Here is a 27,648-nt window from a genome sequence, read left to right on the forward strand (position 1 = left end):
ATAATGCCAAAAATCGAGTGAAAGTTCTGCTCTTTGTGTCCCTCTCCCTGATTTTACGGGTATTACATACGAGATCAATAAAGAAAATCTAAAGGAAAATGTTTACATTTTTTTTTTTTTTTTTTTTGCAAGCTTAACGTATTGAGAGGGCATACGTCTTGCTATCACTGTGTATTTGTACTTTGTTCTAAGAATGAAATCTTACAAGATCCATTTAATATTTTTCAATCTGAATTTATTTTCGCATATCAACCATTTTGATTTTTCTTTCCCGAAAAGTAAGTGAAACAGAATTTAAAAATTATACCTGTAAAATCAAAAATAAATAAATATTTACATTATTTTCATCGTAAGTTACAGAAACAAAATACCCGATTGCTAAAACCCCACCTTTCGACATGAAAATATAACTGTTATTCTGAAGAGTGCCGTACAGCTGTCAAACACAGATAATAAAACTTACTTGTCTTGGTTCTGCAGTCATTATGGATTAACTGGCAAAAAATATATGTAATTTGTTGAAGAAAAAATAATAATATACTCAATGTAAGTCTTGAGTAGATATTATATACTGCCTACAGGAAGCACATTGTTCTAAAGTACCGCCATTACAAAAACGTCAACCCCACAAAATACGAAAGGTACTGTATATCTTATCAAAGGTCAAAACAGGAAGTTACACATGGCACTGTGGTGGGTAGCCTAATTTTTTGGAAATGGCAAAAAATTAAAATACATGTCCAAATTCGATAGTTCATCTTCTGTGAACTAATGACAAATATAATATAACATTACAAGTGAAAAATTAGATTAATCCAGATAAGTAATTAAAAAACAACGTAATGTTTCGGAACGATGTACATCGCCCTATTTGCAGGAACAAATTAATGGTATGAAGGTGCTTGGAGGAGGTACTCTGCTCAGTACTTCATGCATTCGATGTTTTCAAAAATTTATTCAAGCAATTAACTTATTCAAAAACTCAAATTTTGGATTCCACTCGGTTCGTCTAAAAGGCAACGCCGGCCCGTCCATTAATTCGTATAAAAAAAGAGCCGACCCATCCATTAGGCAAACCTAAGTGGTCACCAAGTACGCGGAGGTCCTAGAGGCGCATTCCAACTAACTAATTTTTTTAAGTTGTTAAAAAATATAATTATTTAAATTAAATAAGGTAATAATTATTTCTAAATAAAGAAATAGCATTATCTAAATATTTTATCAAATATTAAGAATATATTTTAAAAAAAAATTTACAACATAATCCTTTCTATGGTTCTATGACATTCGGGATCGCTTTTTCAGTGCATCACTTTGGTATTTGATTAAAACCGTCCTAAAATATTAATAGAAAAGGTAGGGAACCAGAGGAAATATTTTAAGTCGGATGCCTTCTCCGTTTTTTTACGCAGCAACTACAACATAGTGCAAAAGTACAAACCTCCACGCCAATATATATATATATATATACCATTAGATGCAAGGAAGCAAGCTTATGCAGCATCAGCCAAAAAAAAAAAAAAAAAAACCCTCCCATTTCATCCCTCCATTCGTTCCAAATGCCTGTCCAGCTCACCCTTAAATTTATTTAGGTTATTAGCTTCCATAACAAAAGATGGAAGCTGGTTCCACCAATCAACTACCCGCTGGCTAAAGGAAAATTTCCGAAAATCTATTCTACAACTATCTTTCCTCAATTTGAAACTGTGCCCCAGCTCAGGTTCTTAGTCTGAGCAAGAGTAAGATTCATTAGCATTAGCATTAGCATTAGTAGAGGCATTTGATGCAAGAAAGCAAGCTTATGCAGCATCAGCCAAAAAAAAAAAAAAAAAAAAAAACACTTCCACTTCACCCCTCTGTTCGTTCAAAATACCTGTCCAGCTGAGCCTGAAACTTATTTAGGCTATCAACCTCCACCACAAGGGATGGAAGTCTGTTCCACCAACCAACCACCCGCTGGCTAAAGGCAAATTTCCGCACGCCTATCCTACATCTGTCTTTCCTCAATTTGAATTTATGCCCTCTCAGGTGATTTTTCTGAGCTAGAGGAAGAATCCCATCAGCATTGAGCATGCTTAAACCATTCAAGGCTTTATACACCTCTATCAGATCACCTCGCTGGTGCGTAGTCTCCAGACACTGTAATTTGCAAACTTAAGCCTTTCTTCGTAAGCGCACCCCTTTCTTCAATTCATTAATCTTGTTGCCCTTCTCTGTACTCGTTCCAGCAGCTCTACATCCTTCTTGAAATGAGGCCTCCAGACCTGTATACAGTACTCTAGGTGTGGCCTGACCATTGCCTTATACAATGGAATAATCACCTCCTTGTCCCTGCTGGAAAAATTCCTGTATATCATTGACAATACACCATGAGCTACTATTGCAGCCCGTCTGCACTGCTCAGAGAACTTCATATCTGCCTGCACAAACACCCCCAGGTCCCTTTCATTCTCTACCACTGTCCGTGTAGTACCACAGAGTTGATACGTTGCTCTGGGGTTGCTGTTTCCCATGTGTAGTACTTTACATTTGTCAATGATAAACTTCATTTGCCACCTCTCAGCCCATCTGCTCAACCTTTCCAGATCCTGTTGCAGCAGCAGCATAGTGTCAGTAGTGTCCTTGATAACCCTGACAACCTTTGTATCATCTGCAAACTTGGACATTAAGCTTGATATACCATCATCAATATCATTTATAAATACAGAAAACAATAATGGACCCAACACTGAGCCCTGAGGGACTCCACTAATAACATTAGTCCACGATGAGCAGTGTCCATCGATTACCACTCTCTGTCTTCTCCCCCTCAACCACCCCTTTATCCATAGCAGCAATTTGCCTCCAATGTCACACTGCTCCAATTTGTGTAGCAGTCTTTCATGTGCAACAGTATCAAAAGCCTTTCTAAGATCCAAGTATATAATATCAAAGTTATTCCCTGCATCCAGTTCTTTTGTGACTGCATCATAGTATCCAATCAAGTTGGTCAGGCAAGATTTCCCCTTAACAAAACCATGCTATGTCCGAGCTACAACTGAAGTCTTGTCTAAATGATCCTGCAGTGCTTCTTTAACCAGTGCCTCCATTAATTTTCCCGGAACAGAAGTTAAGCTCACAGGTCTATAATTACTTGTGTCAGCCTTTGATCCTCCTTTGTGAATTGGGGTCACATTTGCACATTTCCAGTCTATGGGTACCTCCCCCGAGTCCAAGGAAGCTCTCATAATTATGGCTAAGGGTTTGCTTACTTCCTTTGCTGCCTCCTTCAATATAACTGGATAGATCCCATGCACCCCGCGTGCCTTTCTTGTGTTCATCTTCAACAGTTTCTCCTCCACTTTACTCCCAGTTATTTCAAGATTCTGTAGCTTACTGCTAGAGTTGAATACACCTCTGGCATTCCCCTTGCTGAATAACTCCTCATGTGTGAATGTCGATGCAAAATATTCATTTAGTTTGTTAGCTACCTGAGCAGGATCATCAACAGTTGACCCATTAATATCAAGTGGACCAATCTGATTCATCCCCTTCCTTCTAGAGTTTACATAAGTAAAGAACTCTTTGCTGTTTTTCTTTGCATCCCTTGCCAAGGATTTCTCGTAATCTGCCTTCGCCTGCCTAACCTCCTTTGTAACTTGGTTGCATATCAACTTGTATCTATCATAGGCTTCTGTGTCATGTGTTAATTTGTAAGTATCCCATGCATTTTTCTTCTCTGCCATATGCCTCATTAGTTCATCTGACATCCATTTTGGCCTAAACCTTGAACAATATTTCTTAGTTGGTATGTAAAGCCTAGTAGCTTCCAAGATAAGTTCTTTGAATGCTTCCCATTTTGAATTTGCTGTTGGTAACATCATCAGTTGGTCCCACTGTATAGAATTTAAATACTGTCTCAGTCCATCGTAGTCGCCTTTACGGAAGCAATACCCCTTCCCTTTACCCCTAATGGTAGTTACCTCTTTGAGTAAATCCCACTTCAGCACACTGTGATCACTGCCACCAAGTGGTTCATTTATCTGCAGATTCTTAATGCATGAAGAATCACTGCTGATAATCAAATCAAGAGTATTACTCCCTCTAGTTGCCTCCCGAACATGCTGATGTAGAAAACAATCATCCAATAAATCCACAAAAGCCCTGCTAGTGTGTGAGTAACCAGTCCCCAAATTCCAGTCAATATCTGGGAAATTAAAATCCCCCATTATAAGACTCTCTGATTTACTGGCCCACTCTATTTCCCTGTACAGTTCCTTATTATACTCATCAGAGTCATTAGGCCTATAGCACACTCCTACTCTCAATTTTGATCTCCCAATGCTTATGTCACACCAAACTGACTCGACACTGCACTGTCCAGCGATGTCCACTGGCTTCACTTCCTTGGATTTTATGTATTTCTTAACTAATAGCATAACCCCTCCCCCCTTCCTATCCAGTCTATCCTTTCTGTAGACGTTGTACTCCCCAAATTCCAGTTCTGCATTCCTTATATCTGTGTGACACCACGTCTCTGATATCCCAACAATATCTGCCTTTGATGTTTTGAGCAATACCTCAAATTCATCAAATTTATTTACTAAACTCGTAGCATTGGTGTACACGCAAGTATACCTGCACCTGTTTCTATTGTTAGCTACCCTAACACAACCCATGTGTTTACTTGTACCGCAATGGCTCCCAGCAGTCTCTGAAATATCATGCATCTTGTTTTTCAGGCTTCTGCTCATTCTAATAGAAGCAGTGCAAGAATCTCTTTCACCTCTGCCAGTGGCCACTGTCAATCTATTGGTCTTTGTCTCCCCCCAAGCTAGCAGTTTTCCGACCCACCTAACACTGCCTCCATAGCATCAGCAAATATTCTTGCACCCTTTCTATTTACGTGTATCCCATCCCTGTAGAAGCAATCTCTCCTGTTAACAAGTACAGTCCAGGCTGAAAAAAATTCTACCCCTTGAGCCTTGCACAATCTTTCCAGGGCCGAATTGATCGACAAGGGTCTCATCATATACATAGGTGATCTGATTGAGGTGTATAAGGCCTTGAATGGTTTTAGCTAGCTCAGTGCTGATGGGATTCTTACTTTTGCTCAGATTACGAACCTGATGGTCATAAATTTAAATTGAGGAAAGACAGTTGTAGAATAGATATGCAGAAATTTGCTTTTAGCCAGTAGGTAGTTGATTGCCAGAATCAACTTTCATTTGCCATTGTGGAACAAACTATTATTTTTAGGCAACCCGAATAATTAAATTCATCTGCAGTGCATTGTATATTATGTCCGTAAATTGCGTGTGTTCTATAGTCGATTTGCCTGTTTTGCTGGAAGACAAACCCTAGTTTCTGTGGTATAAACCTTGATGTCTACGCTTGGGACCGACAAACTCAGCCACGTTATGAAAAAACCCATTAAAGTTCCTTGCGTCATCGACGGGATTCGAACCCGGACCTTTACTACGCAGTGTGGAAAAGGTTCGGGTTCGAATCCCGTCGATGGGTTGATATCGTGTAGCTTTACTGTATTGTTTATCAGTGTGCCATTTTTCTCCAACGAAACATGCTCAGTTAGGAACTGGACAAACTTTGAGAAGGAATGGATGTGTGATATGGTTTTTTTTTTCGCTGATGCTTCCTAAGCTTGATTTCTTGCATCACATGCTTCTACTACTGTTCTTCAAGCTATCGTAAAATTGCATAGGAACCCTGAGTTGGCGTATAATTTCTTCACACGCACAATTTCTTAGGCTGTGATGCTGGAGAATTGATCCGTTTGGTTTTCCCTGAGCTGTAGCACTCCAACTACTTTATGCCCGTTTCTTTGCAGCTCTATATATGCCGCCCTTTTCGTTTAAAAACAATTTAATTGATTAACAATGAAAATTAATAAGATTAATAAATTTAATTCATTAATTGACACTACTACACTAAGCTAATAGATTCTGAAATGCATTGATTCTTATTTAGTTTTTAGTTATATCTTACACTATCATGTTTTTTTTTTTTTTTTTTTTGTTTTTTTTTCTGTTTATACTTCGGAACGATAACCATGTCAGCAGAGTTTCCAATAAATCGCCAATACAAATATTTATCGTATTTAGTAGTCACGGGCCACCGGTCCACTCAAGAACGCGTGCTATGCACTCTCGCTCCTGACCACTGGGCTACGTCAGGCCTGTTCAAGATACAAGTTAGACTATACCGGAACGAGTTAGCAAAGTTAAGCTGTATCCTTGCTAAAAAATAAAAATTTAATAACTAAAAACAAAACGCTCAACAAGGGATTTGAATTTTCGAGCTACTTATTTTTATCACAATTAAGAACCTTGTGAATTGGAATTCTTACAAATGGGATCAGCATTGTTCTCTGGTGAGTCCCGTTTTAGCCTAAAAACAGATTCCAAACGTTATTTCATTTGGATAACGAGGAAGGCGGTACCAACCCTATAATATCATTTCCATTTATTTACACACACAATTTTATGTACATTCTCATGATATAAACAATTTATATACAGTTTTATAGATATTATCATATATATATATATATATATATATATGGGCTTGAAAAGTGTCAGTGTATGTGTGCAATATTAATGCGTGTTGTTTTGTTTGTGTCAGGCTATTATGCCACAAGGGTGCACTCAAAGTATGGGCAGCTGCTGCCTGGTGCCCATCCCTAGCACCGGGCCTGGGTCAACAGTCTTCCTGTACTGGTGTTATTACCACCGAAAATCTCGCACCTGCCAGAGGGAGTGCAATACTGGCGAGTGCCTGCAATCCCGCTCCCAGGTTGCCCTTAGCGGAGAGCCAGCAAAAAAACAAAAAAACAAAACAAAAAAAAAACTAGTACAGCTAGGCCTCGCATAACGCGATATTCAGTTAACGCTATTTGAAAAATGATACCACTTTTCACTTTACACGATGAAAATTTCGAGTTAACGCGATTTTTTTTTTTATGCGATAGTTCAAAAAGATTTGAATCGCGCGTTAAGCTTACCGCGAGTCGTATGGTCAATAAACAAACGTTTGCCTGCGGCCAACACATCGGGGTGTTCCATCAACCATCGGAAGAAGACGCGTTTGTCTCCTGCTAATAAAGTCAATGCAGATTTGCATTTAAAAATTCAAATTCAAAATTAAAAATTCAAATTTTCAAATGAGCCAGATGAAAATGTTACCGCGAAGGAGATAACGGTAAAAGAATTAGATGAAATCTTTCGTATCATATAGAACCTCAAACAAAAGGTTTGATGTTCTCTGTGATATTTATTTCGCCAGGGCCCAGAAGAAGATTGTTGTCGGCTATCGGAAATTGATTGGTGAAAAGAGGAAGTCAATACTGTTCAAATATTTCCGCAACAGTAATTTTTTCTTCACTGTGTATTTTATGTCAGAGGTTCCCAAAGTTTCTCGGTTCACGGCGCCTTTAATGTCTCAGTAATTTTTTCAAGGCGTACCCAGACCAAAAGAAATACCTAACAGTTTCGTTTAGTAGTTAGGTCGAAACAACTTAATAAGAAATGCTGAAACTGTGAACTACCTCGAGCTAGTAGTTCGCGCGGTGTCCGACAGATGTCGAGTATCGCTGTGTTTCCCTCGAAATTTTAAAATATTCCGCGGCGCACAGTTTAAGAACCGCTGTTTTATGCAATAAACATTTAATTCCATAATTATTTTCATTATCTTTAACATTATATACAGTTAAAAAGTTATTTAATAGGTATTTTTAAAATTCTTTATGGACATTCCAGAAGGTCAAGGACCAATTATAATTTTTCTTATTGGTTATGATATTCGATTAACTCGTTTCCGTTTTGCGCGATACGCTCAAGGGACGAATTAATCGCGTTAATCGAGGCCCGCCTGTAGTTATATACATTATGGTCTGAGTATTTCGATGAAACACTCCTGTTCTTAGGAGATAGGTAATTTTGGTCCCGAGTCACCAAGACCAACCACTCCAAGGCTAGGAGGATGTTCTAGCAAAACAATTGTAACAATTATATTAACATATACATATTATTTCCTAGTCTTAGTCTTTTTCACCACAGTTCAATTATTCTCAGTACATTTTCTTATTTTCAAATGAAGTCACAAGTTGAACTGTCCAGTTTGATTTCATTCAAGAAAGAAATCAGTTTCAGTAGTCTCTCCGTTCTGTGCCAGCATAAGTCTTAAAACTCTTCTTCAGGTGGTTCTCTTCTAGTTGACGAAGACTTCTCATTATTATCTTTTTCCCGAGAGTCCTAACTTTGATAAATTGTGCTTCCTGCACAATTGCACAGGAAGCACTTCCAGTTGATGTGGCTGGATGGTCTTGCCCTTCTCTTGTGGTAGCCATACACGAGACAGCGCCACTTGCTCCACTGTCTTCCTCGGGCGACCATCTCTGATTATTATTATTATTATTATTATTATTATTATTATTATTATTATTATTATTATTGATATGGTTAGGGAAAGACGTTTCGTGGTTTCATTAAGTCTGAGCGTCCGGCAGGAGGATTTGGTCAGCAGCAAGTTCTGATTATGGGTATCGGAAAGATACCTGAAACGTGACTCAATGTATATTATTTTAGGTAATACCTAAATAAAATTATTAAAAACTCCGTATGGTGCAAGGAAGCCTAAGGCTTATGCTGCACCAGCCAAAAAAAAAAAAAAAAAACCCATTCCCGGGTTACCCAGAGAGAGAGGGAGAAGTAGAAAGGAATCACCAAGGAAGGGAAGAATGATGATATCCAGCTCAGGCCCATGGGTGTTCCAAGCCCATATTCACCAGATGTGAGCCCCTGGGGATTGAGGTGGATTCGAATCCAAGCCTTTTTGCTCGTGGTGGAGCGGAACGGCGAGATCTCTTTTGGTGTTTGCCGCGAGGGACAGCGGAGGGTCTTGAAAAAGGAAAACCGTGTAATTCGTTTTTTTTTTTTTTTTTTTTTTTAAAGGTAGTAGTAGTAGTGGCATGTGATGCAAGAAAGCAGATGTATGAGCTTATGCAGCATCAGCCAAAAAAAAAAAAAAAAAAAATCACACCATTCCCTCCAAATCCCTGTCCAGTTCCTCATTAAATTTATTCAAACTATCAACTTCCACAACGACAGATGGAAGTTTGTTCCAGCAATTAACCACCCGCTGGCTAAAGGCAAATTTCCACACAACTCTTCTACATCTGTCTTTTCTTAATTTGAATTTTTGCCCCCTTAGGTTCGTAACCTGAAAAAGTGGAAGGATCCCATCAAAATTCAACGTGCTCAACCCATTCAAGGCCTTATACACCTCAATCAGATCACCGCGCAGATGCCTAGTCTCCAGCCATTGCAATTTGCAGAACTTAAGCCTCTCTTGGTAAGAGGATCCCTTCATTCCCCTCACCAATCTTGTTGCCCTTCTCTGTACACGCTCAAGTAAATCTACATCCTTCCTAAAATGAGGCCTCCAGACCTGTACGCAATACTCAAGGCGTGGCCTGACCATTGCCTTACACGGAGGGATAATCAGCTCCTTTTCCCTGCTTGCAAAATTCCTATATATCATTGACAAAACACCATGACCTGCCCTGGCAGCCTGTCTGCATTGCTCAGAAAACTTCATATCTGACTGCACAATTACTCCCAGGTCTTTTTCATTTTCTACCACCTTAAGTGTAGTACCACACAGTTGGTACGTTTCTTTGGGGTTACTTCTACCCATATGCAGTACTTTGCATTTGTCAAGGTTAAACTTCAGTTGCCACTTCTTAGCCCATCTGCCCAAATTATCTAGATCCTGTTGCAGTAGCACACTGCTATTACTGTCATTAACAACCCTGCCAACCTTTGTATCATCTGCAAACTTCGACATTAAGCCTGATATACCTTCATCAATATCATTGATAAATATACAAAACAACAGTGGGCCCAACACCGAACTCTGTGGGACTCCACTAATAACATTAGTCCACGAAGAGCAGCACCTATTGATTACCACCCTCTGTCTTCTCCCATTTAACCATCCTTTTATCCATTGTAGCAACTTACCCTTAATACCATTCTGCTCCAATTTGTACAATAGTCTTTCATGCGCAACAGTGTAAAAAGCTTTCCTGAAATCCAAATATATGATATCAAAATTATTTTTTGCATCCAGTTCCTTTGTAACGACATCATAATATCCTAACAAATTTGTCAGACAAGACTTTCCCTTAACAAACCCATGCTGTGTCTGAAATATTGCTGTAGTCTTGTCTAGATGATCCTGCAATGCATCTTTAACCAGTGACTCCATTATTTTACCCGGAACAGAAGTTAAACTAACTGTAATTACTCGTGTCACCCTTCGATCCCCCTTTGTGAACTGGGGATACATTTGCACATCTCCAGTCCGTGGGAACCTCCTCTGAGTCCAAGGATGCTCACATAATTATGGCTAAGGGTTTGCTTAGTTGCTTTGCCGCCTCCTGTAACTGGTATGTCAGTGAAGAATGAAATTATAGAATGCATAAAGGTTTAAAATTGTAAATAAAGATAACTTGCTGGGTTTCCTTGATATTGTATAAAACTTAACTTTTTTTTTTTTTTTTTTTTTTTCAATATCAGTGCAGTATGCAGCTTTATTGATTGCTGTAAATTTGCAACTTTTCTTGTCGTGGCCCTCCTGGAGTATAAACAGACACTTTTTGTTTTCTTCTCCGTATTGCTTGTTTTCCCTTATCTCTCATAAGTGCAGTTATAGTTTAGTAATAGCCACAGAGAAGTATATTACTACTCTGTGGTAATAGTTAACGGCACAGAAGTAGTGGCTTAAGCTTCGGAATGAGTAGCAGAAGTTACCGTTGTACGCATCTTTCTTAGCGCATTCGTCATGGCTGGCGTTTCGTATTGTGATTAAGTTATGGTATCTATTTTGAAAATGTATTCTTTTAATAAATTTTTTGTAGTGCAGCAGAACTATGCATTTTTTCATAGTACAGGATAAGGAATGGCTGCTTCTACTAACGGAGATACTGACGAAAAGGCATTGTGGCCTGGCTTCTGTGAAAAACACGCTCGTGTTGCTGCCACGGATTTTGCACAGAACTATCGTATATTTGTAAATGAGCATCCAAACGTTGGAAAGTCCGTTTTTACAGCTGACTTTTCCAAAAAATTTGTAGATCTGTTTGTGGAATATTTTGATTTAGAAGTTAAAAAAAGAGACAGTTTGGAGAGTAGGGAGAATTCAAGTGCTACAAATGGTCATGGGAGCCAAGAGATGGTTGCAGATAATGTTAGAACCCGTCCTAAAATTCAAGAAACATCCCAAGAAAACATTCGTGGTCTTGTTTCCAACCACGAAGACTACAGTGATCTCTCTGACGCCGAAATAGAATCACCAAAGATACATCACAGGCCTTTCTTTCGAAGGCTCTCATTTAAAGGTCTGAAGAGAGGCAAAGGACTTTTTCACAAACAGCATTCAGATGAGGTGGAATTATCCCATCATCATGATAGGCGGACACGTGGGGATAAGCACGAGAAAACAAAACTAGTCAAAATTGTAGTCGAGTGTGTGAAGGAAGGTATTCTAAGTTACTTGACTGGGGATAATCTTGATGGTAGACAGAAATGGGAAAAATGTAGGCTGGCTCTTGTTAAGACTACTGGTGGTTACATGTTGGAATTTTATTCTCCACCTAAAGTAAGTTTGAAGTCATGCAATCGAATTTATGGACGTTTATTAGTATGGTAATGATTAATTTATTTTTGAAAAGTAGTTATTTAGGATTCGGCACACAAATAACATTACACTATGTACTTAAAGCATAAATGAAATGGCCAGTTCATCTCCTTTAAATGTTCTGTTCTCTCGAATTAGTGTAGTTCGATTTTGGTTTGGTTGCTGATGCATCAGAGTTCAGGTTGAGGAACTACCTCAGTTACTGAAGAACTAAGTTTCAGTCAGCACGTATACAACTAATTAATGGGATCCTTAAAATTATACTCACAGGGGCTCACATCTGGTGAGTATGGGCTTCGCACACCCAGGGTCCTGAGCTGAATAGCATCATTCTTCTCTTTCTTAGTGATTCCCTTCTACTTCTGACTCTCTCTCACTCAGGGTAACTCAATTTTTTTTTTTTTGGCTGATGCAGCATAAGCCTCAGGCTTCCTTGCACCATATGGCTAATAATAATAAATACATGCTGATTTACCTATGCAGTTATGTTTTACTTTTTTTTTTGCTTTACTTAGTGATTAGTTTCTAACCTAAGCTGTGGACTTTCCAATGCTTTGTGGTCATACTCTTAATTAAAAAGGTTTTGAATTTGATCCTTTTGCAAATTTACTGTTGCAGTTTGATCCAACAGGTTCCCCCCAGAATTTATTTTATCTGCCCTTGGGTAACTCATCCAATATAGTACATACTTAAAATGTTTCTGTATTAGCATTAGCATTAGTAGAGGCATTTGATGCAAGAAAGCAAGCTTATGCAGCATCAGCCAAAAAAAAAAAAAAAAAAAAAAGTAACATAAATGAATAAAAATAACCACTTCCACTTCACCCCTCTGTTCGTTCGAAATACCTGTCCAGCTGAGTCTTAAACTTATTTAGGCTATCAACTTCCACGACAAGGGATGGAAGTCTGTTCCACCCACCAACCACCCGCTGGCTAAAGGCAAATTTCCGCACATCTATCCTACATCTGTCTTTCCTCAATTTGAATTTATGCCCTCTCAGGTGATTTTTCTGAGCTAGAGGAAGAATCCCATCAGCATTGAGCATGCTCAAACCATTCAAGGCTTTGTACACCTCTATCAGATCACCCCGCTGGTGCCTAGTTTCCAGACACTGTAATTTGCAAAACTTAAGCCTTTCTTCGTAAGAGAACCCCTTTGTCCCATTCACCAATCTAGTTGCCCTTCTCTGTACTCGTTCCAGCAGCTCTACATCCTTCCTGAAATGAGGCCTCCAGGCCTGTATACAGTACTCTAGGTGTGGCCTGACCATTGCCTTATACAAGGGAATAATCACCTCCTTATCCCTGCTAGAAAAATTCCTATATATCATTGACAATACACCATGAGCTACTCTTGCAGCTCGTCTGCACTGCTCAGAGAACTTCATATCTGCCTGCACCACCACCCCCAGGTCCCTTTCATTCTCTACCACTGTCAGTGTAGTACCACAGAGTTGATACGTTGCTCTGGGGTTGCTGTTTCCCATATGTAGTACTTTACATTTGTCAATGTTAAACTTCATTTGCCACCTCGAAGCCCATCTGCTCAACCTTTCCAAATCCTGTTGCAGCAGCATAGTGTCAGTAGTGTCCTTGACAACCCTGCCAACCTTCGTATCGTCTGCAAACTTGGACATTAAGCCTGATATACCATCATCAATATCATTTATAAATACAGAAAACAATAAAGGCCCCAATACTGAACCCTGAGGGACTCCACTAATAACATTAGTCCACGATGAGCAGTGTCCATTGATTACCACTCTCTGTCTTCTCCCCCTCAACCACCCCTTTATCCATAGCAGCAACTTGCCTCCAATGCCACACTGCTCCAATTTGTGCAGCAGTCTTCCATGTGCAACAGTATCAAAAGCCTTTCTAAGATCCAAGTATATAATATCAAAGTTATTCCCTGCATCCAGTTCTTTTGTGACTGCATCATAGTATCCAATCAAATTGGTCAGGCAAGACTTCCCCTTAACAAAACCATGCTGTGTCCTAGCTATAACTGAAGTCTTGTCTAGATGATCCTGCAGTGCTTCTTTCACCAGTGCCTCCATTAATTTTCCGGGAACAGAAGTTAAACTCACAGGTCTATAATTACTTGTGTCAGCCTTTGATCCCCCTTTGTGAATTGGAGTCACATTTGCACATCTCCAGTCAATGGGTACCTCCCCTGAGTCCAAGGAAGCTCTCATAATTATGGCTAAGGGTTTGCTTACCTCCTTTGCTGCCTCCTTTAATATAACTGGATAGATCCCATCCACCCCAGGTGCCTTTCTTGTGTTTATCTTCAACAATTTCTCCTCCACTTTGCTCTCAGTTATTACAAGATTCTCTAGCTTACTGCTAGAGTTGAATACACCTCTGGCATTCCCCTCGCTGAATAACTCCTCATGTGTGAATGTCGATGCAAAATATTCATTTAGTTTGTTAGCTACCCGAGCAGGGTCATCAACAGTTGACCCATCGATCTCAAGTGGACCAATCTGATTCATCCCCTTCCTTCTAGAGTTTACATAAGTAAAGAACTCTTTGCTGTTTTTCTTCGCATCCCTTGCCAAGGATCTCTCGTAATCTGCCTTCGCCTGCCTAACCTCCTTTGTAACTTGGTTACAGATCAACTTGTATCTATCATAGGCGTCCGTGTCACGTGTTAATTTGTATGTATCCCATGCATTTTTCTTCTCTGCCATATGCCTCATTAGTTCATCTGACAACCATTTAGGCCTAAACCTTGAACAATATTTCTTAGTTGGTATGTAAAGCCTAGTAGCTTCCACGATAAGTTCTTTGAATGCTTCCCATTTTGAATTTGCTGTTGGCAATATCATCAGTTGATCCCACTGTATAGAATTTAAATACTGTCTCAGTCCATTGTAGTCGCCTTTACGAAAGCAATACCCCTTCCCTTTACCCCTAATGGTAGTTACCTCTTTGAGTAACTCCCACTTCAGCACACTGTGATCACTGCCACCAAGTGGTTCATTTATCTGCAGATTCTTAATGCATGAAGAATCACTACTGATAATCAAATCAAGAGTATTACTCCCTCTAGTTGCCTCCCGAACATGCTGATGTAGAAAACAATCATCCAATAAATCCACAAAAGCCTTGCTACTGTGTGAGTGACCAGCCCCCAAATTCCAGTCAATATCTGGGAAATTAAAATCCCCCATTATAAGACTCTCTGATTTACTGGCCCACTCTATTTCTCCGAACAGTTTCTTATTATACTCATCAGAGTCATTAGGCCTATAGCACACTCCTACTCTCAATTTTGATCTCCCAATGCTTATGTCACACCAAACTGACTCGACACTGCACTGTCCAGCGATGTCGACTGGCTTCACTTCCTTGGATTTTATGTGTTTTTTAACTAATAGCATAACCCCTCCTCCCTTCCTATCCTGTCTATCCTTTCTGTAGACATTGTACTCCCCAAATTCCAGTTCTGCATTTCTTATATCTGTGTGACACCACGTCTCTGAAAACCCCACAATATCTGCCTTTGATGTTTTGAGCAATACCTCAAATTCATCAAATTTATTTACTAAACTCCTAGCATTGGTGTACACACAAGTATACATGCACCTGTTCTTTTTCTTAGCTACCCTAACACAACCCATGTGTTTACTTGTACCCCAATGATTCCCAGCAGTCTCTGAAATATCCTGCATCTTATTTTCCAGGCTGCGGCTCATTCCAATAGAAGCAGTGCAAGAATCACTTTCACCTCTGCCAGTGGCTACTGTTAATCTATTAGTCCTTGTATCCCCCCAATCTAGCAGTTTTCCGACCCACCTAACATTGCCTCGATAGCATCAGCAAACATTCTTGCACCCTTTCTATTTAAGTGTATCCCATCCCTGTAGAAGCAGTCTCTCCTGTTAACAAGTACAGACCAGGCTGAAAAAAATTCTACCCCTTGAGCCCTGCACAATCTTTCCAGGGCCGAATTGATTGACAGGGCTCTCATCATATACTCCCTCCTATCGTGTCTGGGCAGAATTGCAGACACTTTCAATTTCAACCCTAATTCACTTTTCAACTTGGAGAACTGCAGTGTATTTTTACTGTAATATCCAATCCAACTAACCTTTAATGGAAGTCAATATCCTCTGTTAAATGAAATTTTTAGACCTGTATACAATATTCACGACATTTCTTACAGTTCATTTCTAAGTTAGGATAATTATCTCTATTTCTACTAGAACAACTCTTTCATATTTTTGGTGGGTATGTTATCTCAGTCACAAAACTGACTTCAGAACATACACAATTTACAGCTTTGGCTTGTGCTGGCACACAGTTTTTTTTTTTTTTTTTCTTTAATAAATATTAAAAATAGCAGAAACTTATGTATCAGAAATCAAAATAAATAAAATAAAATGAAATGTAAATATAAAATAAAACCTCCCTGGTTTCATGTTTTATCTATATTCCCCAAATATCTTTCCTTATTTTCCCCTTTGTTTACATCAACCTAGAAAGAGAAAATATGCCCCTAGCATTTATTATGCTGAACACATTTAATGTTTTAAATACCTCAATCATATCCTCTCATTGATGCATAGTTTTTCAACTTGGAGAACTGCAGTGTATTTTTACTGTAATATCCAATCCAACTAACCTTTAATGGAAGTCAATATCCTCTGTTAAATGAAATTTTTTTAGACCTGTATACAATATTCACGACATTTCTTACAGTTCATTTCTAAGTTAGGATAATTATCTCTATTTCTACTAGAACAACTCTTTCATATCATTGATAGAATACCATATGCAATTCTAGCAAATTAGCATTGCTAAAAGAACTTAATATTTGGCTGTTGCATGTATTTCCCCCAATTTACAAATTCTTATCTGTCCCCAATTAACAGAGGGGGGGGATCATCAAAGTGTAAAGTGAGTAATTCAAAGAAAAGTAATTTAGTCACTGGTTAAAGAAGTAATGCAGGACCACTTAGGAATGCAGCTACAGCATGGACTTGTTAAGGGGGCGATCTTGTTTGACCAGTTGCGTTGGATGTTATGATCCTGTAACAAGGAACTGGATGCAAAAAATAATTTTGACATCACATACTTAGATTTCAGAAAAGAGTGTGATACTGTTGCACATAAAAGACTGCTTTGCATATTGGAGTAACATGGCATTAGAGGAAAGTAATTGCTATGGTTAGAGATTGTTGAGTGGGAGAAGATAGAGTGCTTATCAGTGGGCACTACTCTTCTTGCACTGATGTTATTAGTGGAGTCCTCCAAGTTTCAGTGCTACGCCCATTGTTGTTTTCAATATTTATTAATATTATTGGCGAAAACATAACAGGCTTCTGATTTGCAGATGAAACAGAAGTTGTATGGTGGTTAATGACATCAGGATATAGAAAAACTAAGCAGATGGGCTGAGAATTTCAATTGAAGTTTAACATTCATAAATGTTAGGTATTGCATTATGGGTAACAGAATTCCTGTAGACAGGCTGCTAGGACAGCTCATTAAATTTGCCAGCAGAGTTAAAGAAGTGAGTACTGCATACAAGTTTGTATACCTTATTTTAGGAAGAATGTGGATATCTGTTGGAATAGGTGCAGAGAAAAGCAACAAGATTAGTGAAGGGAACAGTATTGTATTACTCTTGAATGACTTCAGTGCTGCAGTTTGCAGCTTCTGGAAACTAGGCACCTGTGAGGAGATCTGATTGTGGCATTTAAGGCTCTTAATGAATTGAGTTAGCTGAATGTTGATGATATCATTATGAATGTTCTAGACAACATTCATAAGAGGCACAATTTTAAATTGATGGTTGCAGCATAGATATGTGAAGAAATTTGTTTCAGCCAGAGGGTAATTGATTGTTGGATCAAACTTCTATTTAGTGTTGTGGAAGTAGGTAGTTTGAATAAATTTAAAACCAGATGTGTGATATAGAAAGGGTTTTTTTTTTTTTTTTGGCTGATGCTGTGTAAGCTTGCTTTCTTGCATCATTTACCAATACTAATACAATTTTCCCTTTTACCTTCATTTGTGTTGGTTGTACTGTCCTGGGGACATAGAGCCATCTACACTGTAGTAAAACGACATCTAGACCAAGCGCATCGCACCATCCTCCTAATGACCTCTAGGGCCTGCAGAACTGTTTCTACTCCTGTGCTGGCAAGTTACCTCTTCATCTTGAGGTGGCATACCATTATCTAACATACCACAAGAGACAGAACCTCCCATTCAGCAGCAACAGCATAGCATTGGACTTGAACAACATCATCCAAGAAGAGAAGAAAAGAATTAGATGTGAACTGATCTCCCCCCTAGCAGAATTCCTGGACCGCCAACCCACTTGGAAGAACCAAGTAATTATGTGCCAACAGTGCAGGAGCACCCCAAACAGCTCAACAAATGGTTCATACCAAGCTTACACACAAATTTTCTACTAAGTGGACACTGAAGCCTCAGTGTGAAACTTCATACATTGGGCCTGGCACAGACCCCTGCCTGCACCTGTGGAATGCTGAAGACTGCCCACCACATTACCTTCACCTGTCTGATTTACCAAGACCTGCGGACGCCTCTTCAACCTCTCACAGAAGCATATGCACTGGAACAGGCACCTCTACTCATACAAACAAAGGAAAACTTTGCAGCATTCAGTGAATTTGCAAAACTTGTATTCAAGCGCTGATGATGTCTGATGGCTCACCTGAACTAGGTTCCTACCTGGACCCTAACAGAATTTCTGACAAAAGGACCCCACTGACAATGACTACTGAACTTGGAAGACACTTCAGAACATGACAGCTAACCCCCATAATGGGGTGGGTACATAATCTGACTCAGTCATGCTGAGTGAGAATCACACCTTGGCCTAGTAGGCTCCCTACCACTTGCTAATCCTTAGAGGGTAGGATATCAATCCCCTCCAGGAGCCACCAGTAGGTGGACTTGCTGAGGTTGGATCGACTCACTGTAATCTGTTACTACTGTCATCACTTAAGTTTTCTAGGAACTGCCTTCTCCCATTTCCAACTTACTATCCTCTTATCCCCCCCACCCAAACATCCCTCACTGTCACCAACTCCTTTCACTTACTACTTGGGACCCCCCCCCCAGGAACCTTGGACCCCAGTAAAGAGTCATCAATAGTAGAATCAGGCATGCCTCCATGCAGCTAGGGATGTGGGTCAGGGTGCACTAGTCATGGTGTCCCCTGGCTGTTATATGGCTATTGGGTCTGGCCAACAATGGAACAAGTAACTTTTGTTCTGTTGTTGGCCGGAAGTAACAGCTTGGGCTATGCCCAGTACAGAGGACTCAGCAGCGAATGGGGGGAAACTCTGGAGTCTGCAACGACAATATTAGACACCCAAATCTGAGTCTGTACTCTCCACAGTTGATGAATTTACCTTCAGGTTACTGTTGCATTTATGAAGAGTAAAGCTTAATTATTAATTTTTAGACATTGTATGAGTTATCTCAGCTTTGTTTTTGCAACATGTCTTTTGTGGCACTACCTGCTTTAATATCATTGTCAGATTCTGACAGCAAATTTGTAATGCCATCATCACTATTATTATTAGAAATAAAAATGGCCTAGGCACAAGTTCTCAAGTGAATTTTCACGCTGGTTCATTTCTAGCCAACTTTATCTTCTGTTATCATTTTCTACTGCAGTTATCAGGTAAGTTATCAATTTCTACTGCAGCACTGTACCTGCAGTTTCACCCTTCTCCAACTAATGCACAAGATATTCTGGTTTGACTGTCAGAAGCATTTCTAAGATCCAGTTATATCAAAATTATTCTTTGCATCCAATTCCTGTGTGGCTTTCTCAGACTACTTTACCAGTTTGGTTAAACAAAATTTTCTCTTAAAACCTTGCAGAGACTTTCTTATAATGCTTCTGTTAAAGTGAAGCTGTGCTACTTTCTTTACAAATTTTATAATTTTTTTCTGGGGTAGTTTGTTTGTTTATTTGGTTTTTAGGAGCATTAGCAACTAAGGCCATATTGGCCCTGATTATATCCTTATGCAGCAAAGGTGGCATTCCAGTGTAATCACAGCAAAAACACTTCCTGGAGCAGATTGTGGCAGTGATCATCAGCTACTCCACATCGTTCCCAAGCTGAAGCTGAAAAAGATCACGAATAAGGTTTTCCCTAGATGATTGGAGGTAGAAAATATTCCAAACGATTATATGCTGGAAATAGGCAATCGTTTTCAAGCTCTATTAGAACTAGATGACGATATGCTTCCTGAGGAAATGTGGGAAAATATAAAAAGCATTATTAAGGATTCAGCAAATAGACACATTAGAGAAGAACAGTTAGTGAAGTGAAAAAAACACTTCAGTGGAATACATTGAGACTTGCATAATTGTATTTTCCTTTCCTACTTCTTTCTAGAATGTAGTAAATATCCTCCAAATATTCACCAACTTTTATAGAAAGGCATGCAGTCCCCTTTTCAGCACTCAAATTAATCAGATGACAAGGATAGTCAATTGCTCAATTTCCTCCTTTAATAACATTTACTGCCTCAGAGGTGCCTCCGTAGCCAGGTGGGCAGGAGCAGCAGTGCGTAGCACAAGCTTCTTGATTAGACCGGGGTTCGAGCCCATAACCACTAAATATGGAGGATGCGGAAAGGTAAAAGAATGTCCACCATATCTTTTACCTTTCCGCATCCTCCATATTTAGTGGTTATGGGCTCAAACCCCGGTCTAATCAAGAAGCTTGTGCTACGCACTGCTGCTCCTGCCCACCTGGCTACGGAGGCACCTCTGGGGCAGTAAATGTTATTAAAGGAGGAAATTGAGCAATAGACTATCCTTGTCATCTGATTAATTTGAGTGCTGAAAAGGGGACTGCATGCCTTTCTATAAAAGTTGGTGAATATTTGGAGGATATTTACTACATTCTAGAAAGAAGTAGGAAAGGAAAATACAATTGTGCAAGTCTCAATGTATTCCACTGAAGTGTTTTTTTCACTTCACTAACTGTTCTTCTCTAATGTGTCTATTTGCTGAATCCTTAATAATGCTTTTTATATTTTCCCACATTTCCTCAGGAAGCATATCGTCATCTAGTTCTAATAGAGCTTGAAAACGATTGCCTATTTCCAGCATATAATCGTTTGGAATATTTTCTACCTCCAATCATCTAGGGAAAACCTTATTCATGATCTTTTTCAGCTTCAGCTTGAGAACGATATGGAGTAGCTGATGATCACTGCCACAATCTGCTCCAGGAAGTGTTTTTGCTGTGATTACACTGGAATGCCACCTTTGCTGCATAAGGATATAATCAGTCTGATTCCTTGTTTTATGATTAGGTGATTTCCATGTGTAGAGCCTTCTCGGGTGCTGCTCAAAGCAGGTGTTACATATGACAAGACTGTTCAGATAACAAAATTCAATTAAACTTTCACCCTGCTCATTTCTAGTGCCAAGACCAAACCTACCACATTCCAGACTAGAAGAAACTGTCTTGCCTACTTTTGTATTAAAATCACCCACGAGTATCAAAACATCCTTTTTTGGGACCAGATCAAGAGCTGGCTGTAGATTTTCATGATAAACGTCCATGTCTTCGTGCGTGGATGTCGATGTCGGTGCATATGCAACTAAAACTGTGACATTTATTGGCTGGCAGTGAAGTCTACCTGTCATCATTCTATTATAGGATTATATACAAGAAGAGACCTTGAACATTCCTTATTCAAAATGACAGCGATACCATGTTCTTTTACTTGGTCACTTACAGAAAAAACAACCAAAAACCCATTTCCAGTTTTGCAATGACCTTGTCCTGTCCACATGACTTTGGTTGCTTCTAAAATGTCAATTTTATAATTGACCATATCCATCTTGCCTTCTTTTAAACTTTTTACATTCCATGTGGCCATGTTTATCCTCTTCTTTCTTAAATTTAATTTTGCAGGGCACACAGTGGCATCCGGGATCTGGTTAACAGCAGTTTTTGGAGTTGTTTTTGTTGTGTTCTCTGTGGCCTCAGATAATGTGGTGGTATGTCATTCCCTACCACATGGCTGATTTTGAAAGGGGCTGGCTTTAATCATAGGAAGAGTCATCATGCATCTCACGAGATGCTTGGTGCGATGGTGTCTCTGGAACGGATTAATATTGTAAAGCGGTGTTCCACTGTACATGCAGCTGATTTTGGCACTTTGCATGCATGGTTCAAAAATGTCTATATATTTTCGATATATGGTATTTGTATTAATTTTGAGAAGCTTTGTATGTATGTAAGTAGAGGGGTGCCTGTACATTTGACTAGTGTGCTTTTAGTTAGAGTTGCGATATGTCCCAGTTTTCAGCCTATCATTCAGGCATCCTGAAAAGACCTTTTGGGACCAGATATCCCATTTCCACAAACAACTCACACAATGCAAAAATAATTATATTGAAAGGTAAATGTGTTAATAACCATGCCACATTCCTTTTCAATCAAATGACCATAGAAATTGTTGAGACTAAGATTTCAAGTAATTTATTGTGTAAGAATGGAAAAATAAAAGAAGCCCCACGAAAGTGGCAATTTGCATTTTAAAAATATGGAAACAATTTCCAGATAAAAATAAAGACAATTTTACAATATGTTACAATATCTATTTGCTATTCTTGACCACAATAAAAATATATTGGTCTCATAAATAAAAATATTGGTTTCATAAAAGAAATCGCCTTACCACAACAGATGCAACCTAAAGTGTGTTGCAAATTTGATTATGACTGCCACAGAATATTTTATTTAAGGAAGGACAAAAGTTTAATGAAGGATGAGTTGTGTTGCGTGATGCCCAAGAGCTTGCACTTGGGCATCACACAACACAGTGGCACCCCCCCCAAGGCAGAATGCACTGGTCCCAAAGGAACTAGTAGTTGTTGGTGACTCTATTGTCAGGGAAATGGGAAATATGCTTTGTAAAAAGGATAGGTGGAACAGGACCAGGGTATGTCTGCCAGGGGCAAAGGTTGATGACGTAGAGCGGATATCATCTTTTAAGGGCACAAAAGGTGATATAGTTGTACACGTTGGCACTAATGCTATTAAAAGTAGGAGATTGGTGGAATTACTTAACAAGTATAGGTCACTGTTGAAAAAAAGCCGTGAATTAGGGTTGAATTTGAAATTGTTTGCAATTCTGCCGAGACACGATAGGAGGGAGTATATAATGAGAGCTCTGTCGATCAATTCGGCCCTGGAAAGATTGTGCAAGGCTCAAGGGGTAGAATTTTTTTCAGCCTGGTCTGTACTTGTTAACAGGAGAGACTGCTTCTACAGGGATGGGATACACTTAAATAGAAAGGGTGCAAGAATGTTTGCTGATGCTATCGAGGCAGTGTTAGGTGGATCAGAAAACTGCTGGATTGGGGGGGATACAAGGACTAGTAGATTAACAGTGGCCACTGGCAGAGGTGAAAGTGATTCTTGCACTGCTTCTATTGGAATGAGCAGCAGCCTGGAAAATAAGATGCAGGATATTTCAGAGACTGCTGGGAGTCATTGGGGTACAAGTAAACATATGGGTTGTGTTAGGGTAGCTAAGAAAAAGAACAGGTACATGTATACTTGCGTGTACACCAATGCTAGGAGTTTGGTAAATAAATTTCATGAATTTGAGGTATTGCTCAAAGCATCAAAGGCGGATATTGTTGGGATATCAGAGACGTGGTGTCACACATATATGAGTAATGCAGAACTGGAATTTGGGGAGTACAACGTCTACAAAAAGGATAGACAGGATAGGAAGGGAGGAGGGGTTATGCTATTAGTTAAGAAACACATAAAATCGAAGGAAGTGAAGCCAGGCGACATCGCTGGACAGTGCAGTGTCGAGTCAGTTTGGTGTGACATAAGCATTGGGAGATCAAAATTGAGAGTAGGAGTGTGCTATAGGCCTAATGACTCTGATGAGTATAATAAGAAACTGTACAGGGAAATAAAGTTGGCCAGTAAATCAGAGAGTCTTATAATGGGGGATTTTAATTTTCCAGATATTGACTGGAATTTGTGGGTTGGTCACTCACACACTAGCAAGGCTTTTGTGGATTTATTGGATGATTGTTTTCTAAATAAGCATGTTCGGGAGGCAACTAGAGGGAGCAGTACTCTTGATTTGATTATCAGTAGTGATTCTTCATGCATTAAGAATCTGCAGATACAGGAACCACTAGGTGGCAGTGATCACAGTGGGCTGAAGTGGGATTTACTCAAAGAGGTAACTACCATCAGGGGTAAAGGGAAGGGTTATTGCTTTCGTAAAGGCAACTACGATGGTCTGAGACAGTATTTAAATTCTATACAGTGGGACCAACTGATGATGTTACCAACAGCAAACTCAAAATGGGAAGCATTCAAAGAACTTATCTTGGAAGCTACTAGGCTTTACATACCAACTAAGAAATATTGTTCAAGGTTTAGGCCTAAATGGATGTCAGATGAACTAATGAGACATATGGCAGAGAAGAAAAATACATGGGATACATACAAATTAACACGTGACACAGAAGCCTATGCTAGATATAAGTTGATCTGTAACCAAGTTACAAAGGAGGTTAGGCAGGCGAAGGCAGATTACGAGAAATCTTTGGCAAGTGATGCAAAGAAAAACAGCAAGGAGTTCTTTACTTATGTAAACTCTAGATAGAAGGGAATGAATCAGATTGGTCCACTTGATATCGATGGTTCCACTCTTCATGATCCTGCTCAGGTAGCTAACAAACTAAATCAATATTTTGCATCTACATTCACACATGAGAAGTTATTCAGGAAGGGGAATGCCATAGATGAAGTAAACACTGGCAGTGAGCTAGATGATCTTGTAATAATTGAGAGTAAAGTGGAGGAGAAATTGTTGAAGATAAATTCAAGAAAGGCACCTGGGATGGATGGGATCTAAACAGTTATATTAAAGGAGGCAGCAAAGGAAGTAAGCAATCCGTTAGCCATAATTTTGAGAGCTTCCTTGGACTCCAGGGAGGTACCCACAGACTGGAGATGTGCAAATGTGACCCCAATTCACAAAGGAGGATTAAAGGCTGACACAAGTAATTATAGACCTGTTAGTTTAACTTCTGTTCCAGGAAAATTAAATTAATGAAAGCACTGGTTAAAGAAGCACTGCATGATCATCTTGACATGAATTCAGTTATAGCTCAGACACAGCATGGTTTTGTTAAGGGAAGGTCTTGCCTGACCAATTTGATTGGATACTATGGTGTAGTCACAAAAGAATTGGATGCAGGAATAACTTTGATATTATATACTCGGATCTTCGAAAGGCTTTTGATACTGTTGCACATGGAAGACTGCTGCACAAATTGGAGCAGTGTGGCATTGGTGGCAAATTGTTGCTATGGGTAAAGGTATGGTTGGGTGGCAGAAGACAGAGAGTGGTAATTAATGGACACTGCTTATCGTGGACTAATGTTATTAGTGGAGTCCCTCAGGGTTCAGTGTTTCAGTGTTGGGTCCATTGTTGTTTTCTGTATTTATAAATAATATTGATGATGGTATGTCAAGCTTATTGTCCTAGTTTGCAGACGATACAAAGGTTGGCAGGGTTGTTAAGGACGCTTCTGACGCTATTCTGCTGCAACAGGATCTGGAAAGGTTGAGTAGATGGGCTGAGAGGTGGCAAATGAAGTTTAACATTGACAAATGTAAAGTACTACATATGGGAAACAGCAACCCCAGAGAAACGTATCAACTCTGTGGTACTACACTGACAATGGTGGAGAATGAAAAGGACCTGGGGGTAATTGTGTAGGCAGATATGAAGTTCTCTGAGCAGTGCAGACGGGCTGCAAGAGTAGCTCATGGTTTCTTATCAATGATATACAGGAATTTTTCCTACAGGGATAAGGAGGTGATTATTCCCTTGTATAAGGCAATGGTCAGGCCGCAACTTGGGTACTGTATACAGGTCTGGAGGCCTCATTTCAAGAAGGATGTAGAGCTGCTGGAACGAGTGCAGAGAAGGGCAACAAGGTTAGTGAATGGAATGAAGGGTTGCTCTTACGAAGAAAGGTTTAAGTTTTGCAAATTACAGTGTCTGGAGACTAAGCACCGGCAAGATGATCTGATAGAGGTGTACAAAGCCTTGAATGGTTTGAGCATGCTCAATGCTGATGGGATACTGCCTCTTGCTCAGAATAATCACCTGAGAGGGCATAAATTCAAATTGAGGAAAGACAGATGTATAATAGATGTGCGGAAATTTGCCTTTAGTCAGCAGGTAGTTGGTTGGTGGAACAGACTTCCATCCCTTGTTGTGGAAGTTGATAGCCTAAATAAATTTAAGGCTCAGCTGGACAGGTATTTCGAACGAACAGAGGGGTGAAGTGGAAGGGTTTTTTTTTTTTTTTTTGGCTGATGCTGCATAAGCTTGCTTTTTTGCATCATATGCCTCTACTAATGCTAATGACGCATACGGTGAAAAGTGTAAGTAGTTGTGCTTCATGTTTATTTTTCTTTGTTTGTTAAAAAAAATTATACTTTCATTTTTGTTTTAAAGAAAATGTTTATATTGATGAATTTATTTTGTTTTAACAAAAAGAACACTGGTGGTCAACGAGGTTTTGCTTACATGGTTGAAAGTAAGAATTTTTTGTTAATTTGTATGTGCCGATTACGTATATGACAATAAAAAGTTTCTACCACGTCATATTTTTTAAAAAAAATGCAAAAATAGTTTTAAAAAAACATAAAATAGGTTCAAAATCGATGAAATGTGAAATCGTCCAATGCGCTCTGTACCTTTCCTAGCCAAATTAATTGTAACAAAAGAGACATATCCGTGTTGTTTAAAGGTATGCTAATACCTCTTTTTAATTTTATCGTCTTTGAGGAGTGGCTGCTCTGAGTTACATTGTTATAATCCTTATTATGAAGTAGCACGTTTGGACACTACTATATTTTCGGCAGCCAGGTGCCTCTGTGAAAAACAACTTGTTTACACGCTGTCTTCAGCCCTTAAATGTACATTTTTGGAGTTAGTTTCAATTTGTAAGATCTAGTGGTAGGTTGTGGTGTTTTAAAGTTCTGTTTTGGTCTTCTGAAAACTCGTGAAATGGGGCAAAAATGGTGTGCACACTTTAATTCACTGAACAGTTCTTGTTATGTTTGTGGACAGTTTACAATGAAGTCACAATGTCGATCAATCACAGACGTGATGAAACAAGCTTATTATTTTTATTTTGGTTGTCATGTGAGCGATCAGGATAAAAGGTGGGCACTGCCTATGTGCTGTATAATGTGCCATGTAAATCTGACTGAAGTATGAAGTGGAACAATTCTAAAATGCCTTTTGCTGTTCCGATGATCTTGCGAGAACCAACAAATCACCTCGAAGATTGTTATTTTTGCTTCACAAATACTAAGGGATTTTCAACAAAAAATAGAGTTAAAATAAAATATCTCAACCTTCTCTGCAATAAGACCAGTGCCACCAACACCAGAACTCCCTATTCCTATTCTTGCACCTAGTTGTGAAGAAATCACTATTTCGGAAGAAGAGAAAGAGTCACTAGAACTCATACCTGCCCCCTCAATGTCTGCTAATCCTAGTTACAGTCCTGAAAATGACAAAACCCTACATTTAATTGAGCAAAGTGAACTTAATGATTTGTTTAGGGAGTTGAATCTTTCAGAGCATCAGGCTGAGCTATTAGGATCTAGTTTGCAACAGTGGAATTTGCTTGCAAAAACCAAAGAATTTCTTTTTTTAGAAACCAAATGAAAAGTTTGCAGGTTATTATCAAATGAAATGTTCTCTTTGTGTCTGCAAAGATGTAAACAGATTGATGGATGAACCAAGGTTGGAACACAATCCTGAAGAATGGAGATTATTCATTGATTCTTCTTCTTCTAAACTTGGTTTAAAAGCAGTTTTGCAACACAATGGTAATATCAAACCGTTGGTCCCAGTGGC

General features: G+C 39.2%; 2 protein-coding genes across 2 annotated transcripts in view; one reads left to right on the plus strand and one right to left on the minus strand.

Annotated features, from left to right (window-relative positions):
* Septin1 (Septin 1) overlaps nt 1–558 on the minus strand; it is a 178,489-nt gene extending 177,931 nt beyond the window's left edge. The window contains exon 1 of the mRNA XM_090384445.1: nt 464–558. Coding sequence (XP_090240571.1) covers nt 464–484 — 21 coding nt within the window. The 5' untranslated portion in view covers nt 485–558. The remainder of the gene's footprint in view (nt 1–463) is intronic.
* A 10,292-nt stretch (nt 559–10,850) lies between these two features.
* LOC150091537 (SH2B adapter protein 2-like) overlaps nt 10,851–27,648 on the plus strand; it is a 155,181-nt gene continuing 138,383 nt past the window's right edge. Inside the window, exon 1 of the mRNA XM_090384456.1 lies at nt 10,851–11,658. Coding sequence (XP_090240582.1) covers nt 10,960–11,658 — 699 coding nt within the window. The 5' untranslated portion in view covers nt 10,851–10,959. The remainder of the gene's footprint in view (nt 11,659–27,648) is intronic.

Source organism: Mastigoproctus giganteus, chromosome 1 (assembly GCF_048544385.1).
Source record: "Mastigoproctus giganteus isolate SK-2022 chromosome 1, ASM4854438v1, whole genome shotgun sequence".
Lineage (NCBI taxonomy): Eukaryota > Metazoa > Arthropoda > Arachnida > Uropygi > Thelyphonidae > Mastigoproctus > Mastigoproctus giganteus.